The following is a 16,165-nucleotide window of genomic DNA, read 5'->3' as shown; positions in this document are numbered from 1 at the left end:
TGTTGGGATAAGGGAACAGGGGGAGGGGTTTCTTCACTGAGCGCTTATCCTTATCATTAGGGCACAAGTATCTAATGTTAATTTAAAAAATGTAAGGATACTGGAAAGGCTGGCTTGAAATAGTCACATTTGGGGGCGTCGATTTAGCTCAGTGCTTAGATCATGTGTCCCAGGGGCCAACGTCGCTACCTGATGTGGCAGCCCCAGGTTCGACTCCCACCCACCCCGGGCCCTTTGCTGCCTGTCATTCCCGCCCTCTCTTCCCCTGTTTCCAACACTTTCCACTGAAAGGCTACAAAAAAATACATTTTAAAAAAGAGGAAAACAATCAGTGTATGATTTTTCTTAAGAAGAATGCATTTTTATAACTATTACAAAACCTGGTTCTGAAGCTCATTTTGCTCTTTAGACCAATTTTTAAGATTGTCATGTTTGATTGACATCTCTGTGGCTCCGCCCACAACAATGGTGCATGTGACAATCGATGTAGAGCAGCTTTATGTGTTTAAGTCGTCTGAGTCAGAATCCGAGGACGAGGCAAAAGCCATGAAAAATATTAATTTATTTTGCTCACAGAACGGTGTGTTACAAGATGCTATCCATATCATAGTTAGCAGTTAGCATACACATGCTACGTTAGCTGAGATCTGTTGTTAAACCTATGAATGCAATGCTAAATTATGGCTCTGTAGCGTTAGCTGGTTCTATATTATAACAAGGTTAAGATGAAGCTCAACATTTGCCGCTGAAAAAAGATCATAAACTAAACTTAAACCACGTCAGACGCTCGGCAGCTGCAGCTCGGCCACATGACTTCTCCTGTGATCGATTTGTGGAATTAATTGCATATAATTCTTAACATAATAATACAATAAGAATTGCTTAAAATTTGCTTCACCGCGCCCAATTCAAACCCAATGTCAGAATCAGTACCATCACACAGGAAGCTGCTATTATGGACCGTCAGTGGCTTTCAGTAAGACGGGGAAATCTCCCAGTGCAGCTCAGCAGCTCTGACCAGTATAGTCTTCTATGGTAATACCTGCTAATCTGCAGATGTATCTGCTAGCGACGCCATATATGGGTCAAGCTTAGTGCATAATGCATCATAGAAGCCATTAAGGACATACAGATGATATGATGAATCCTTGTGGGTATAGTGCGATGCAGAGTGTCTTTTATTGGCTGTGTGAAGCATCTTCACAGGCTTCAGTTGTGTGAGTGAAGCCGAGCCAGATGTCTTCAACTGGCACAAACACAGCGTCAGAAGCCTCCTCCATCCTGCAGCCACGTCTCCAGGGAGCCGGACACGCGCTCGTCGACACAGAACCAGTTCTGGTTTCGTCTGCTTTCTGCTTCGCTGAACTGCGATTATGATTGTATCATCATGTATCATCACTGATCGTGGTAAGAGGATTAGACGCTGGTTCTGCCAGAGAGGCTGCCGTGTTGGATTCACAGACGAGCCGCGTTAGCCCACCATCTGGGGGAGCAAATATGTTCCTCCTCCGCTGCCAGACCGCAACGCAAAGTTGAAAGACAGTTAAACATGCACCTACTACGCAGTCTTTGACATAATGACACATTTACACACACAGCTGCTTAAAATCTCAAGCAGCAAAACGGTTTCAAAGTTGAGTCTCATAAAGCATCCAATAAACTCATTCGTCATAAACATCCCAGCTTAACCACGCCCATCTCACACCCAGTGACAGAGAGGCTATCAGACACTTCATGACAATATTTATGCTTCCTGTTATGTACAAAGTTTGATGGTTAAAAGGCTATAATGGGTTTGTGTTTGCATTAAGCAAAACAGGTCAGCAAATTACACTGTAGATTATCTCTTTGTAAATGAACGTATCCACCGCTTTGTGCAGGTTGTCTACCGGTTTAAGTGTTAGCTAACAACATTAGCATAGCCTGAAACACCTCACACAGAGAACGGATGAAGTGGTATTCCTCTCTGCAAACTGAGGCGTCATTCTGCTTCTCTGCGACAGAGTGGGACGAGCGTTTGCTGGAACACAAATCTGTCAGCCTGAAGCCAAACCAAAACAAAGATGTCGAAAATGTGAGCGTGAAAGAGTGATGGATGATTTCACAGAGCTGTCCGTCTCCCACAGACACAACAAGCAGCTGTGCTTTCTGAAGGAGCACACGACTTTAACTCTTCCCCTCACAAAAGATCATTTGAAATGTTCCCCTCTCTTTTCATTAGAGCAGTGATGGAGCCTCCCTCCGGGTGTGTGTCCCTATAAAGCCAAACACTCCCTCACTAATTGCTGAATAGAAGATTGGGCGAGGTTAGAAAAAAGCAATCTGCAAATGAGAGCTGTCAGACAAAGGCAGCCAGAGATGAGCCATTAATCAAATCGCTCCTCTCATTATCATTAGTGAGAAACGCTGACTGTCCGTGTCTGCGTGACTCCACAGACCTGCTGGAACTTTCTCCTGCAACAAAACCACATCAACACAAAGAGGGAGCGTTCTCCAGAGAGTTCTGCAGAGAACAACACCGACCACAGCGCGACAAAAGCAGTTTGTAAGCAGTTCTTTATGCTAATCATGAAAAACACGAGAACAAACGTCAGGATAATTAACTGCAGCTGTTCTCTTCAGCTACGACTTCATACATCTCTGAGAAAACACAGCAGTTACCTTCTGGGTGTGCCGTCTTCGTGAGGCTGGATTATAACCACTTTGACGCTGACAGACGTGCGCAGCAGGTCGATCATCTGCTCGTGTGTCAGAGTAGCGACAGCCACCTTGCAGATCTCCACCAGCCGGCTGCCCTGCCTCAGCCCGGCCTTCCAGGCGAAGCCGAAGGGCTCCACGTCGGCCACGATGCCTTCAAAGTTGACGTGGAAACCGAGCTGTCCGAGGCCGTTCCGTCGCAGAGTCATCTCTGACGTCTCGCAACCTCGGGTGGTGATCTGGAACAGAATCAAAATCCATTTATGAGACACAGAAAACAAACCATTAAAATTACACTGATCCAGAAATAAAGAAAGAAGAACACATAAAATCACTCAGAAATCAGGAAACATGCACGAGAGAGACAGAAAAGGCTAGAAGCTGAATGATCTTAATGTCCCTTAATAACAGCTAGCTATGCTAATCCAGTATTTCGCAGCAGCAGCCTTCATAAGTGTACAATTTGCATCTTTTCTGATAGATGTGTGTGTAGTTTATGACACAAAAACACAGTGAAGGACTGTGAACAGCAGAGTAAAAAGCTTCTCTGTGCAGGAGCGTGTTTGTTAATTCAAAGGGCCGCTCAGAATGGAGGTTAATAAGAGGGTACATCACAGAGCTAACTGATATAGCTCCAGAGCTGCACAGAGAGGCTAAACACACACATGTGCTGCACACATAAATACACACCTGTCTCTAAGGACACGCTAACTATAGCAGCTCTGAGGGGGATTAGGATCAAATTGGCCCCTGAGATACAGATTTGTCCACAGAAGTAAGTCTATTAACCCGAGTTCACTTGTTGAAAGACTGAAGCACAATGTTTGAACACCAACATTTAATCTGCATAAACTGGCAGCTGATGAACACGCGTGTTCACGTCCAGATTAAAAAAAACATCCATTCATCGTGTGGCAGTCCTGGACTCTGCAGCCAGACACTTCAGACTTCACCCCTGGGTTCTTGGAGGACAGCCACGGCTCGCCCAATTGCGTGCTTGGATGAAACTGAAAGTTTGTTCTTGTCCAATCATGTTCGTGCATGCAAATTAAGTTGCTCACTTTGCTCAGCGGTGGCTCGGCCTAAGCCGCTGCTTTAATGCATTTCAGGTTCAGCTGAAGTTCAGGCAACCCTCTACGCTCCAGCAGCAACACTCAGTCAAACACGCAACCTGCAGACAGAGCAGAAACGTGCTAAAGCAGCAGATCTGACTTCACCCTGATGACTGTGAGTGGCTGAGCTCGTGTCGAGGCCACAGTGTGCTGCAGGTACACAAGAACAGCAGTGAGAAAAAAGTCACACTGCATCCAATCAGCTTTAATCACCCATCAGATTAGTCGCGGTTCAGTTGTGGGTGACTGCCTCCATTTGCCTCAGAGTGGCAGCTGGCTTCAGGGACACATTAACTCAGACTATGGCCTGTCAACACTCTGCCAGATTCTCACACAGGCAGAAATCCTACCCCGCTGTGAGAGAGGGGACCCGGGACAACCATGATGGACCCTGCAGCGAGAGCAAACCCCAAAACTTTATTAAGTGAGGAAAGGACTCGGCCCGTTCAGGCGTGGAAGAGAATATTTCAACACTATTATGACTAATATCAATAAAACTGTATTGATTTACTTCTTAACGCCTTAAATGACAAAAAAGGAGGATGTTGCAGTACAGGAAGGTCATTTCAATATTGCCACACGTATCGTACGTCCACATATTTCCCAGTTCACAGCCTTAATCCCGTCTGTGTCGTTAGTTAAGAAACAGTCTCAGGTTTGAATCTGAGACAAGCTCAAAGATTCAGTTTCCAAAGAGAGATATAAAACCAGGAGAGCACTTTGGTTTGATGACCCACAAACTAAACGATTTCTCTGCATAAAACATCAAGGGCAGAAGAAATTGGAAATGTGCAGTCTAAAGACTCTCTGGGGGCAAAACGTGGGAGTCAGTGGTGTGTGTACGAGGAAGACATTGGCCGGGGTATTAGGGACCATGAATCAGACTGCCCTTTGTCTGAAATTCATTAGGACGAAATAATAGCTTTCTAAACGCCTCCAACAAGGTTCTTTATTCAGTCCATGCAGACAACGAATGAGCAGACGTTCTCCTTCAGACGGCCCGAATCCATGACAGGACATCTCTATCTGACAGGAGGGTTTAAGGCCTGTTGGGTCAGTACGATGAGGACGGTGACAGGAAGTCTGCCCGCCTGGACGTGTGTGTGTCCTGCTGACCAAACGACTAAAACGCTGCCCCGAGGAAACAAACAGTGTGAAGTGGTTTAATGGGTCAAGAGTCGCCAGAGGTACACATTCAGGTCTGCAGCGACTACAACAGGGCTGATAAGTGCTGATTGATTGATCGGATGATTGACAATAATGGCAATCTGTTGATGATGTAATGCTTTGATGAAGCAAACATTCATTAACACGTCTGCTGCTTTTCTCTCTGACATATGAGAGTAAACTGTTTGTTTGCACCCGAGCAGGAACATAAGGACACCATGAAGGGTCACATTAACTATTAATGGACATTTTAAAGAACTTATTGGTACGTTCGTTTGTTGCAGCTCTGAAACTGATTGAACTGTAAATAAGCACTTTTGGTTTGATCGATTTATCTGCTGCTCGTATTTCTTGATTCATCGTTTTGTCTTTAGGAGACCAGAAACAGTCAAACACAGCCAGAATCATTCACCAAACCCTGCACAACACCTGCACGTAAATCTGCTTGTGCAATAACATTTCTCATTACTGAGAGAAAGATTTCCCTCCTCTCCTTCCTCAGGCATCGTGCTAACGAACCTCACAGTCGACACCAAATTGAAATTTGCAGTTGCACAAGTTTTCATGCTGAGATATAAAAATCAGACTGATTTCGCAGCACTGGCTCAAAACTGTTTTCCTTGTTTCATCTCAGCGACAGAAACAGAAAGATTTTCCTTTTGCTCGGACAAAAACATCAAACACACAAATCATGCAGAACAAATGCAGAGAATAAAATGACAAAGAATCTTTTATCACAAATCAAAAGAGTCATTTTCCATCCACTGATGTATATATTTGTCGACCAGTCATTTCAGCTTTACTGGAGTACAGTCAGCTGTTTAATCAACGTGTAACTGTAACAAACTTTACACAAACATGTAGAAAACTATTCTAAAACTTGTCATCATGGTTTGACCTTCATGTTCCTTCTCTTATTCATCCCTTCTCTCACTCCCAACTACAGCAGCTACAGTCAGATGCTTTTGTTTGTATCCCTGCTGATGCAAACTGACCACATGCGGTCAGGAGACTCTGTCTTTGTGTCGTACAGGAAACAGAAACAGCACACTCAGCGCCCGAGCAAAGACGGCTTGTCCCATAAACGCGGAACACGCGGCCACCCAGCTCAGCGACACCCTGGAGAGCTCGACGTTATCAGACTGTACCTCCTCTGAGTGTTACTCTGGGCACTCTGCTCACTGTGGTTCACATTACTTCACATTACTTCACAGGTCCGGCAGCCTGTAAATCCTCCCGGTGAAACACGACTTGAGTCAACATTACAGACACCTTTGGGACAAAGTTTGCATGGTCCGCTCAAACTGCTGCAGCTCCACCGTCTGTGCGAGGAGGACGAATAGCTGCCTTATTATTTCTTCTTATTCTGCGCTTTTACTTTGAAAAATCCCTCACAAATCCCGTGGGTGAGCGGAGGGTAGATGTGAGAGGATATTAGCATACTGAATGAGGAACTGAGGTCCTTTGGCTAATCATAAATGCTAATATATCCTGCTCTGTCCTTTCTTATGATGAGCCGAGACACTGAATGACATCGGTGTCCTTTTAAGATGAATTATGGAAACGCTCCTCCAGGATCTCACGGTTTAGAGGTGGTTGGGATCTGCAGATACTTTATGCTCATGTGCACATTTACCTTCCTGCTTCTCCAAGCTTAAAGCATGCACCTATCTCTGCCTCACATACTAAAGAGAATGAGGCTGTTGCCAACGTTAGCAGGGAATAACTTGCACATTGTTTGCTGATTTCAAGACTCCTGATGAGGTTGCCAAAGGGATAAGTGGAGGAGAGTACGCATGCAGGAACAGGGCCATGCACAGCTCAGGTTTGGATTATGTGATTCAAACTAAATGTTGTTTGATGGAAACAAAGGCCTGCCTGATTAGAGGCTCAGTAAACAAACCATGGAAACTGGAAAAGCAACGTCTGCAGCAACACAAGGAGCGGAAACAAGGCATGGGATGCAGCTTTCCAGGCTGAGGAACCAGGTGTTCTGAGCTCAGAGCCACCTGACCTGAAAAATCCCACAGTGGAACCGAGTCGTGCAGATGGCCGAGGAAGAAGAACAAAATGGTGATGAGGGAACGAAGTGGGTAGCTCTCCATAGGAGTGAAATAGTGTGAGGCCAAGTGTCCGCTATTCTTAGTCTGTCTGCCCCCAAAACAGTGTCTGTGTTTCCTCTCCTCCCCTTTAAAACTGGGTTGCTGTCCTGTTTAAGCTGCCTCCTCCTCCTCCTCCTCCTCTACCTGCACCAACGCATCCTCAGAATCAAGAATGGGCTGAAGTCACGCCATCGCTTGTTTTTAAGCCGTGTTTCCACCAAAAGAACCCAGAACTTTTAGTACAATGTGCTTCTTTAAAGGGGATTAAAAGGTTCCTCCGGCCCACTGTTGTCTGCGCTTCCACCGAGGTTTTAAGACCTGTGAAGAAGACGCAGCCTTGATCTACCCATGCCTTTTTATGATGAATAAAACATAACTCTATTGTAACTATCAGCACACCATCAGAATTAAGTCATATTCTTATCTTATTCCATGCAACCTCCCCCGTTTGAAACCGAGCTGAAAGAAGAGGAATGAAAACACATCCAGAACTTCCAACCACTTCCTGCTTGGCCAGTCAGAAATGTTACCCGCTGCATGGCCCGGCCCCAAAGTCCTGTTACTGTCAGAAAGAACCACACCTTGGGCAGGGATATTTTTGGGGGGGGGATAAAGTACCCAGGACTGTATTCGGACCCTGGTCCCTGCAGTGGAAACACAGGGAGTACCTCCAGAAGTCCCTCGTCCCTGAGGAAAGTTCTTGTTTTTCCCTCCATGAAATCAGCTGAGTGGCCTCGGTGGCTCTGTTTGGTTAATGAACATACTGTGATGTTTCATTATTCTTTATCCTGATTAAGAGCTGAACAACATCTGTACTCGTGTGACCTGAACGTCTGGCTGTAAACCTGCTGATTCTGTGTGATGAGCCAAAGAAAGCTAACAACAGGAGGCCTGTAATCCTCTCTGGACTCTATTGACTTCACTTTACAGTTCCACATTGAAGTGACACTCCCGCCCTGTACAGACAGGAGAGGGTGGAGGGGGGGGGGGGGGGGGGGGGGGGGGGGTAGGGGGGGGAGTTTGGGGTTAATTCTGTCAGAAGATTATGAGCAAAAAAGGCAGCGAGAGAAAAATCCTGGAAGCTCCGAGTAGAGCTGCAGCACACGAGAGCTGACAGGGTGGATATAGGTTAAGAAAGCATCGGCTCTGCTGACATAATGATGAAATAAAATAACACAGCTTGTGGTGAGTAATAAAGCTACAATGGTAAGACCAATATTTGCAGGATGCATTGTTCCACCACAGAGACACCACAGCTATCCCCGAGTCAAATATCTCACTGCTCCATTTAAAGAGACGGCGGCCATGTTCTCTTCATGCCGGGCAGCTTCATGTGAAACAGTCACAACAGATTTACTGGCCAGTTCTGATGATAGATTACTGCACGTTTCATTGGTGTAATTTACGGGTTACAGCGTTTAAACAGTGGTGAGCTGAGCTGCGAGCAAAGGAAATGTGAGACAGAAGAAGACACAAGAGGTCTGTCGGCCCGAGCAGGTCAAAGGGCCTAAAACACGGTCCACCCGCTGATCCACCGCGCCAAAGTGTTCGGTGGTCGGCCGTATTAGAGGCAAGACGGCCGAGCCAACGACGAAGCAACGTACAGCAACGAGACGCAACATGCAAATGTTCTCTTGTTATCTTCAAACTGGGGAAGTTGAACGCAGCATGCACGGGAGAAAACAGTGATTCATTTTTACAGGCAGGATGGCCCAAAGACCTCATCCTGACCTCATCCTGACCTCATCCTGACCTCAACCTCTGACACAAACATCACAAACATCAGATTTATATCTGGTGTCCATTTAGAGAGACAAGATTCAGTCAGACATATTTCAATGAACCACTCTTCTGCCCTGACTTTCTCTGATCATTTGGGATACAGAAGAAGGAGGTCAGAGGTCATTGTGTTCCATGAAAGCTCAGCTGTGGTGGTCAACTTCCTCGTTTAGATGCCACTCATTCGTTTGTTCAATCATTTGGCCCATAAATAATCTGCTGTGTTCTCATGTTGTCTGAGGCAGACGATCTAAAGAGGATGCAGCTGCTTGGATGCAGCAGAACTAGTTTATCCAAATCAAACATTATTATTACAAAGAAACCGTCTACACTCAAAGAAGTAAACAGCTGTTTGGCAGGCAGCTTGCACCTGTGGCAGGTTAACAAGGGAGCTATCTTTTGCTATTTTGCTAAATATGGGGGACGCCAAACCTGAACAAGAAGGTTTCATCCATTTCTGGCTCATATTGTTTTTACTCTGCGGTAGATCATTTGTCTTTTGTCCTCTGAATCTCCTCTCTGGTTGGATTAAAGTCTAACACTGACGACATGGTCATAAAGTCGGCTACAAAGGATCATCCAGACTTCCCTGCGGTCTAATCCAGCACATATTAAGACATCTGAGATGGCAGCGATTATTACAGCTGAGACTTTAACCATCTTACCTCCAGTCTCTGCACCATCTCCCTGATGTCTTCTCCGCAGTTGTCGTGTGCAGACAGCATGATACACTCCCCGCGCTCGTAGAAGATCTTAATGCTCATAATCCCTGAGGTCCATCCGATGACGTCCCGACAGGAGCAGTTAAACACCACGTTTCTAGATTCCTCCTCGATCAGCACGATAAACTCGTTGGATATGCCGAGCAAGCAGTCCACGTCCATCGACTGGCCAAAGTCCCGGGCTCGCACGCTCCAGGTGATGGCTCCCACGCTGAACAGATGTGCGTCCTTCCTCGGCTTCACCTTCTCCTTCTTCTTGGCTCCCAGCGTGATGAAGCTGAACTTGACAGCGTTGTCTATCGTGGCTGTGCTCACAAAGTTCTCTGCCAGGTCCTTCAGGTACTCCTGCCGCGTTCGGGTCGCCATGGCCCGGAACTTCTCCGACTTGTGCGCAGCGTTTTCTCCGTTGATGACCTTGGCGAGCAGGAAGTCCCTGAAAACTGCCGACTTTGGGAAAGTTACAGACTTGGGAATGGGGGGGCCGAACGGAGGCACGTCTTTCGATCTGGACACGGCCACGCTGGAACACAGGAGGGAATCAATGAATCACATTTGGTGGTGACAGCTCAGAGAAAGTAAAAGCATATTAAAGTGTATAATGAGCAGCAGTTTGAAAACGGCTTCGAGGGAAATGATTTCTTGTGGGAGGACTGAGAGGAGCTCAGACTAATCTTTCTCTGTTCAACACATGCTATGTTATTAAAAAGAGCCGACTTGACTTCAGAATCACTCGAGAGAGAGTCGTAAGTCATAATTTCAAGGTGTCTCTGAAGATAATAACTGTATCATCACTGAGCAGATGAAAAGAGCCTCGTGATTCCTGCACGTTACCATGAAGTCATGACAGAAACCACAGAACGCACTCAGCAGCCTATTATTATTATTCTCTCAAATTAAGCGCTCTTTAAAGTTCACGTGAAGCCATTTGATTTATGCAAAGCACATCTATAGATAAGAACATAAATTGTCTCGAGGATTATTCTGCATCTTATCCAGAGCTAAGGAGGGATACACCACTGCAGCCGTGCTGCATGCTTCATCTATTTACCTGTAGCAGACGTTATCAGTGCAGGGGTTGTGGACTTTGACGATGACAAACACATGTTGGAAATGAGAGCGGATGTGTTTCGGAGTAAAAGGAAGGGCCCCGGGCTCCTGGAACACTATGGTGACGATATCGTTCCCAATGTGCCTCTTCCTTAGTAACTGCGAAAGGAGGGAGAATAAAAGTCAAACACAGGAGCATCAAGGTGGATACAGAGCCACAGTTCAAGAGCACACAAAGTTACAATGATACATTTCTTGACTGTAAGTTCAGAATAAAAACAAAGTCTCTTAAAATCAGTGTCAATCTACCTAGTTCTGTATCATAAGCTAACATCAGCCGCGATAAAGGCAGGTCAAACCACAGCAGTTAAGGTGTAGCAGCAAAACCTGGAGTCCACTGAACTGAACAGGAACAATGTGTGACTTTTTGATTCAGAGGGAGCACTGTGACGCTCAAAGGCTGCGACATTCTGACCTTAGGTGAGTCAGATCTCACGTGTGCAGGTTAATTCTCCTTTGTTTGAAAAGTGAAGTTAAAGAAAACCCATAAAATCTCAATGTGACAGAGAGCGTGTGTGTCTGTGGCATCAGCCCCAGCACTACGATCAAGCAGCAAACTGTTTACAGAGCTCCACACACTGTTTACCTCCTGATGCAGCAGCTTGTTTCATTCTCAGATAAAATGTTTAAATCAAGATGAATGAGACGAATTCTTCAAAACAAGGATGAAAGAGACATTTTCCCCCGAACCCAATTCATCCTGCTTGTATTGTTGCTCTGTGCAGATACTTAACCTCATCTCTATTCTGTATGAAGCTGTCAGAGACGGTCAGAAAGAGCCCCAAACAACCAGGATTAGAGGGTGCAGAGGTGAATTGGAAAGGATGAAGGGAAGAGGCTGCTGGAAGATTACCACCAGGGATTAAATCAAACTATTCCGCTCGGTGGGAGGAGAAACGAGAAGACAAGCACCCAAATCCTGCCAGTCAGACGTCTGAGGTGCACCTGATGGAGTAGGTCTCTCCAGATTCTTACTGTCCCCTTTGCATCCACAGGTTTAATCATGGGCTCTAAATATACATCCACACAGCAGCGCAGAGACCCTCAGTGATCGGGGCTTTATGGGGCCGTCGCTCACCACTCCACCACCACATCCACTTAATTCCACTTGTTAGCGCAGACAGACACAGGCCCGTCTAATACCGACGGCAGCTTCCAGCCCCCGGGGATGCATTGATTAAAATCCTACTGTGGGGTACGGTTACCATCGCAACGCTCATGCTTTCCACTGATAGGTCATTACCGCGGCGAAATGAGCCTCCGAGGGAGACAGGAGAGAGCCGGGATTGAGGGATTGAAGATATCCTAAAAAGGAAGCTGCTCAGGGACCGCCATCAAACATGGAGGTCTGCTGGAGGGGAGGGAGGGGGAAGTGTGGAGTTTACTGACCTGCTGTCTGTTGTTGGGCGTGTAGGGGAGCATGGTGGACACGTGGAACATCAGCTCGTAGTCCTTATAGGTGGTGTAGAGGGAGTGAGTGCCCGTGGAGTCGGCTGTAACACAGGAGAGAGCGCTTAGGGTCCAGGCAGCTTTAATATAGCAAATTAAAAAAGGCAATTTAAATTGCTTAATAAATAAATAATAAAATTAGCTTTTTAATTAGCTTAAATAATAAATAGTGTGAGATTCTTCCTTTAAACTATGAAGGAAAATAGCAAAAACTCAAACATGTGCGCTGAAAGCTGAAAAGAAATCAATTAATTGTTCTAAATAAGGTACAAAGATTTGTGAACTACAGCTTGGTAATAAGTTGTTAGCTGATGATGTAATTGAACAAACAGACTATAAACCATCACACACTTCATGAACACACGCTCTCAGCAGCTCTGTGTGCTTTCATGTGTTCTCTTACTCTTGTTATCCAGCTGAGCTCTGTACTTGGTGAAGCCTTTGAGCCGCACCCTCTGGCCGAGCAGATCCAAGAACTCCTCCAGCGCCGGCCCCGCGCTCTCGTTGTTGTACATCTCCTCCTCGGTGCTCTGCCCCGCCTTGCAGTAAAGCACCCCCACCTTGTGCTGGAAGCTCAGCTGGATGGGAAACATACACAGACACTCAGTGAGTAAGTATCATTTCCTGTCACCGCACTCACACATACTGTACATTATGCACTCGTAGCATGCGAGGGCCCACTTTCCATCATGTCACAGCTAATGTGGAGACCTTCAGAACCCTTCGAGGAAGGAGCTGAAATCCCCTTTTGTGCAGCCGGGCTGTGAACTCTCAGGAGGAGGAGAGGAGCATAAATCAGGCCGAGCTAATAGCTGCTACTTAAGAGCAGCTGTGGAGCAACGAGGGAGGGAATTACAGACAGATAGTTCGGTTTAAACGGAAAACTATAAGCTGCCAGCAAAAGCATTTTAATCCTGTTGGAAAAAAGACATCCATAAGCAACACTTTGTTTGGCTCAGTCCTCCCATGAGCAGAGAAGTATTAGTAAGAGGCAACAGCACCGATCCCCTCCATCACCCCGCTAATAATTCTCTTCATTCAGTCATTACTCGACAAAGAGCGCATCAATAAAGATAAATGTCTCCTTCACAAAGAGACGAATCTCACAGGTTTTATCTGCAGGCATTAATATCATCCAGAATCGACAGGCCTGATATGAACTCGTCTCACGGAGCGACAGGAAGGACGAAAACATCCAGAGTGATTCTTCTCGCACGCTGAGAGCGAGAGGCCTCTCCTCCAACATGAATCTTTCATGGCTTACAGCTCCCAGGCGCCGCCAGAGAAAGACAGTCAGAGGGGGAAAATAGATGAAATAATAGCTTCCTGAGTTCAGCACCTGTTACCTGAACTTCACAGCTGAGGGCAGCAGGATCACGACCCGGGATAAATGTGTCAATACAGCAAGACAAAGAGCTTTCTCTGAATGTGGAAGTATTATCTGAGACAAACTGGATGCACGATGACTTCCTCTATCAGGCTGTCCGCTTTGCCCTACAGCTCCTGCAGCAGCGTGAATCATACTGTTAATTCCAGTGGATATGGCGTGATGTGCAATGATGCAGTCTGCTATTTTTTTATCCTGCGTTATACGGGCTCACTTAACCTCCTGCTCCTCTTAACAGACTGGCCGACGGCAAGGACAATCGCGTTGCCCTTTGGAGAGAATTTATCTGCCTGAAAAGTGCAAACAGACGAGGACACATGACACACATACAGATGAGTAATCCTCCGGAGGTAGAGCTGCGTTGTGTAACCGCCTTTGATGTTTTTGTGGAATCAGCTTCTGTTGCGGTGAAGCAGCCAGGAAAACAGCTTAAACGGATCTGTGACTCGCTAATATCCCACTTTCTAAAAATCGGAGTTCTCCCTTTATTTATCTTTTGAGCCACTTTTCTTCTCCCTTTCTCTGCACAGAGCTGCAGGCCGCTGAAAACTGTTCACTTCTGCTTCTTCTGAATAAAAAAAATGTTTAAAAAAAGTGCAAAGATGGAAAAATGCTTAATGAGGGGAAAGAGAAATGAGGACAGTGTTTCCCTTGGAGAGATGTGAGACGCACCTGAGGGATACAGTAATGTCCTAACACAACACACACACACACACACACACACACACACTGGTACTGACATCTGTCTGCACTGCAGCCTCCCGATGCAGCAAAAATCCTCAAACCTAACAACAGTCATCAGGGAGCACAAACACTTTTGGGGCCTGCACAAAATGCAATGTGCAAAAACATCATTAAATATTGGGACGACATTAAATTGTGCAAATAGCTGGTAAATATTGAAGTGTGCATATCAGCTACAGCTCACAGTTCCTGCATCTTTCTGCTGTTCTGCATGTTTGAAACAGGAACTGTGCGTGTGAATCATCGCCTCCTCTGAACCATAAATCAGGCGACTTGTTCCTTTTCACCACAACTTCTTCATCAATCACATTTTCACCGCTCTCCTCTCCTCGTGCGAGCTAACCTCGAAGTCGCCACCAAATGTGACATTAAATAATCTGAAGGTAGCCGCCGGCTCAGCTGGGGCTTCGTCTGACTCTCTGACTGGGGTGGGATTATGAGTGTGACCTTGAGCGGACAAATGACGGCTTTGATGGCAGGTAACCAAAACACTGGATGTCACTTCCACAGCGTGCGCTGGGATTAAACTGAACTTTTGATTTTGCCCTTTTTCACCTTCATCCCACTCAGAACTCTTCAACTACGAAGCAAAAAAAGAAGTAAACAAAAAGTCCTTGTTGTGGCGTTCATACACGCTGGACTTCCAGAGGAGCTGTCTCTGTACGTCTCCGGTTCATTCAAATAACTCTAATCGAGTAATTATCCCAACAATAACTGTAGAGCCAGCCAGGAGCTGTTTGTCAGAGATAACTCACTGAGATTTAAGGAAGCATATGAAGAATTGTTGCAGAGCTGAGCGTTTGGTTCTGTTGTACACGCTGAACACACCAACACGCGGCCGGCCGGAGAGGAATGAGAGGAAGCCACAAGACCTGACTCGGACATATATAATCACGGGGTTATCTGGGATTGTCCGAGCATCGCAGGCTGCGTCTTTCATGTGAAATGTTTGCAGAGTGTGACTGCATGCTCCATTAAACTCTGTCTCTAGTTGCTGTGATTCAGTCTTTTGGAAGTTGTTTATTGCACATATTCGTATCAGTTTATTGTGCAGCCTTGTTTCCACAGTAACAACATCTAAAGTGAACTTAAAATGACGGAGAATTCTGTTCCAGATTACATTTTTGGAAGTTATTCGTTTCAGATATCATGGCAGGAATTGATTTACATCTGGGAGAGGTGATTCTGTGCCCTGCAATAACAGCCTCAGCAGGAGGGAGATTACTCTATTGAACCTGTGGAACAAATCTCACTTGAGCCTGAATCATACTTCAGAGTCGGGCCGTCGCTGTGGGCTTCAGCACTGATTTATGGTCCTGCAAAGGCTTCACCTGTTGACTTTTGGAGGAGCGCTGCAGAGGTTGATTGGCAGCGTGGCGATAAGAGAGTGGTGTGCTTTTAGTCTTTGTTCTCGTTGTGATTCAGAGAAACACGGCAGAGAAATGGTTTCATGGGTTAGTTAGCCTGAAGGGAAAGATTAGCTGGCTTACTTTAACCTTTTCAACGTTGTCTTTACAATCATCAGACTCTGTGCGCTTGAGTTTATCTTGCTTTTATTATCATATCCAACTAAAGATTAAAGCTTCAAATGAAGGGTTTAACTCTGAAGCTGATAAACTTTCTAACAAACAAGATTTCTGTGATTCTCCAGATTTTACAAATGGAAACAGCAGACGGACATCTGCTTTCTCAGAGAGCCGCTGATGTCGTATCATTTGTGATTTCTATCCTAAAATCACATCAAAAATCTGACAAAGTGCCTAATGTGTTCCCCAGCCTTCACCGTGATCTACAATGTGATCTAAAACACATTCACATGTGCTCGGCTCTCTCCTTACATCCTGGGCCATTACAGCTCCGTCGAAGCTGCTCGCAGGGAGATTCTGTCTGCAGAACTGA

General features: G+C 45.8%; 1 protein-coding gene across 3 annotated transcripts in view; it reads right to left on the bottom strand.

The window, feature by feature from the left end:
* sipa1l2 (signal induced proliferation associated 1 like 2) overlaps positions 1-16,165 on the bottom strand; it is a 59,880-nt gene that overhangs the window by 31,774 nt on the left and 11,941 nt on the right. For all 3 annotated transcript variants that reach the window (XM_069658402.1, XM_069658403.1, XM_069658404.1), the window contains exons 4-8: positions 12,539-12,713; positions 12,076-12,179; positions 10,628-10,785; positions 9,523-10,099; positions 2,662-2,936 (exon numbers count right to left, since the gene is read on the bottom strand). In XM_069658402.1, the coding sequence (XP_069514503.1) occupies positions 2,662-2,936; positions 9,523-10,099; positions 10,628-10,785; positions 12,076-12,179; positions 12,539-12,713 (1,289 nt within the window). The remainder of the gene's footprint in view (positions 1-2,661; positions 2,937-9,522; positions 10,100-10,627; positions 10,786-12,075; positions 12,180-12,538; positions 12,714-16,165) is intronic.

This window comes from Semicossyphus pulcher, unplaced genomic scaffold (assembly GCF_022749685.1).
Source record: "Semicossyphus pulcher isolate SPU_LCO1_2020_fin unplaced genomic scaffold, fSemPul1.0.p SCAF_12, whole genome shotgun sequence".
Taxonomy (NCBI): domain Eukaryota; kingdom Metazoa; phylum Chordata; class Actinopteri; order Labriformes; family Labridae; genus Semicossyphus; species Semicossyphus pulcher.
This window is presented reverse-complemented; position numbering and strand designations above follow the sequence as displayed.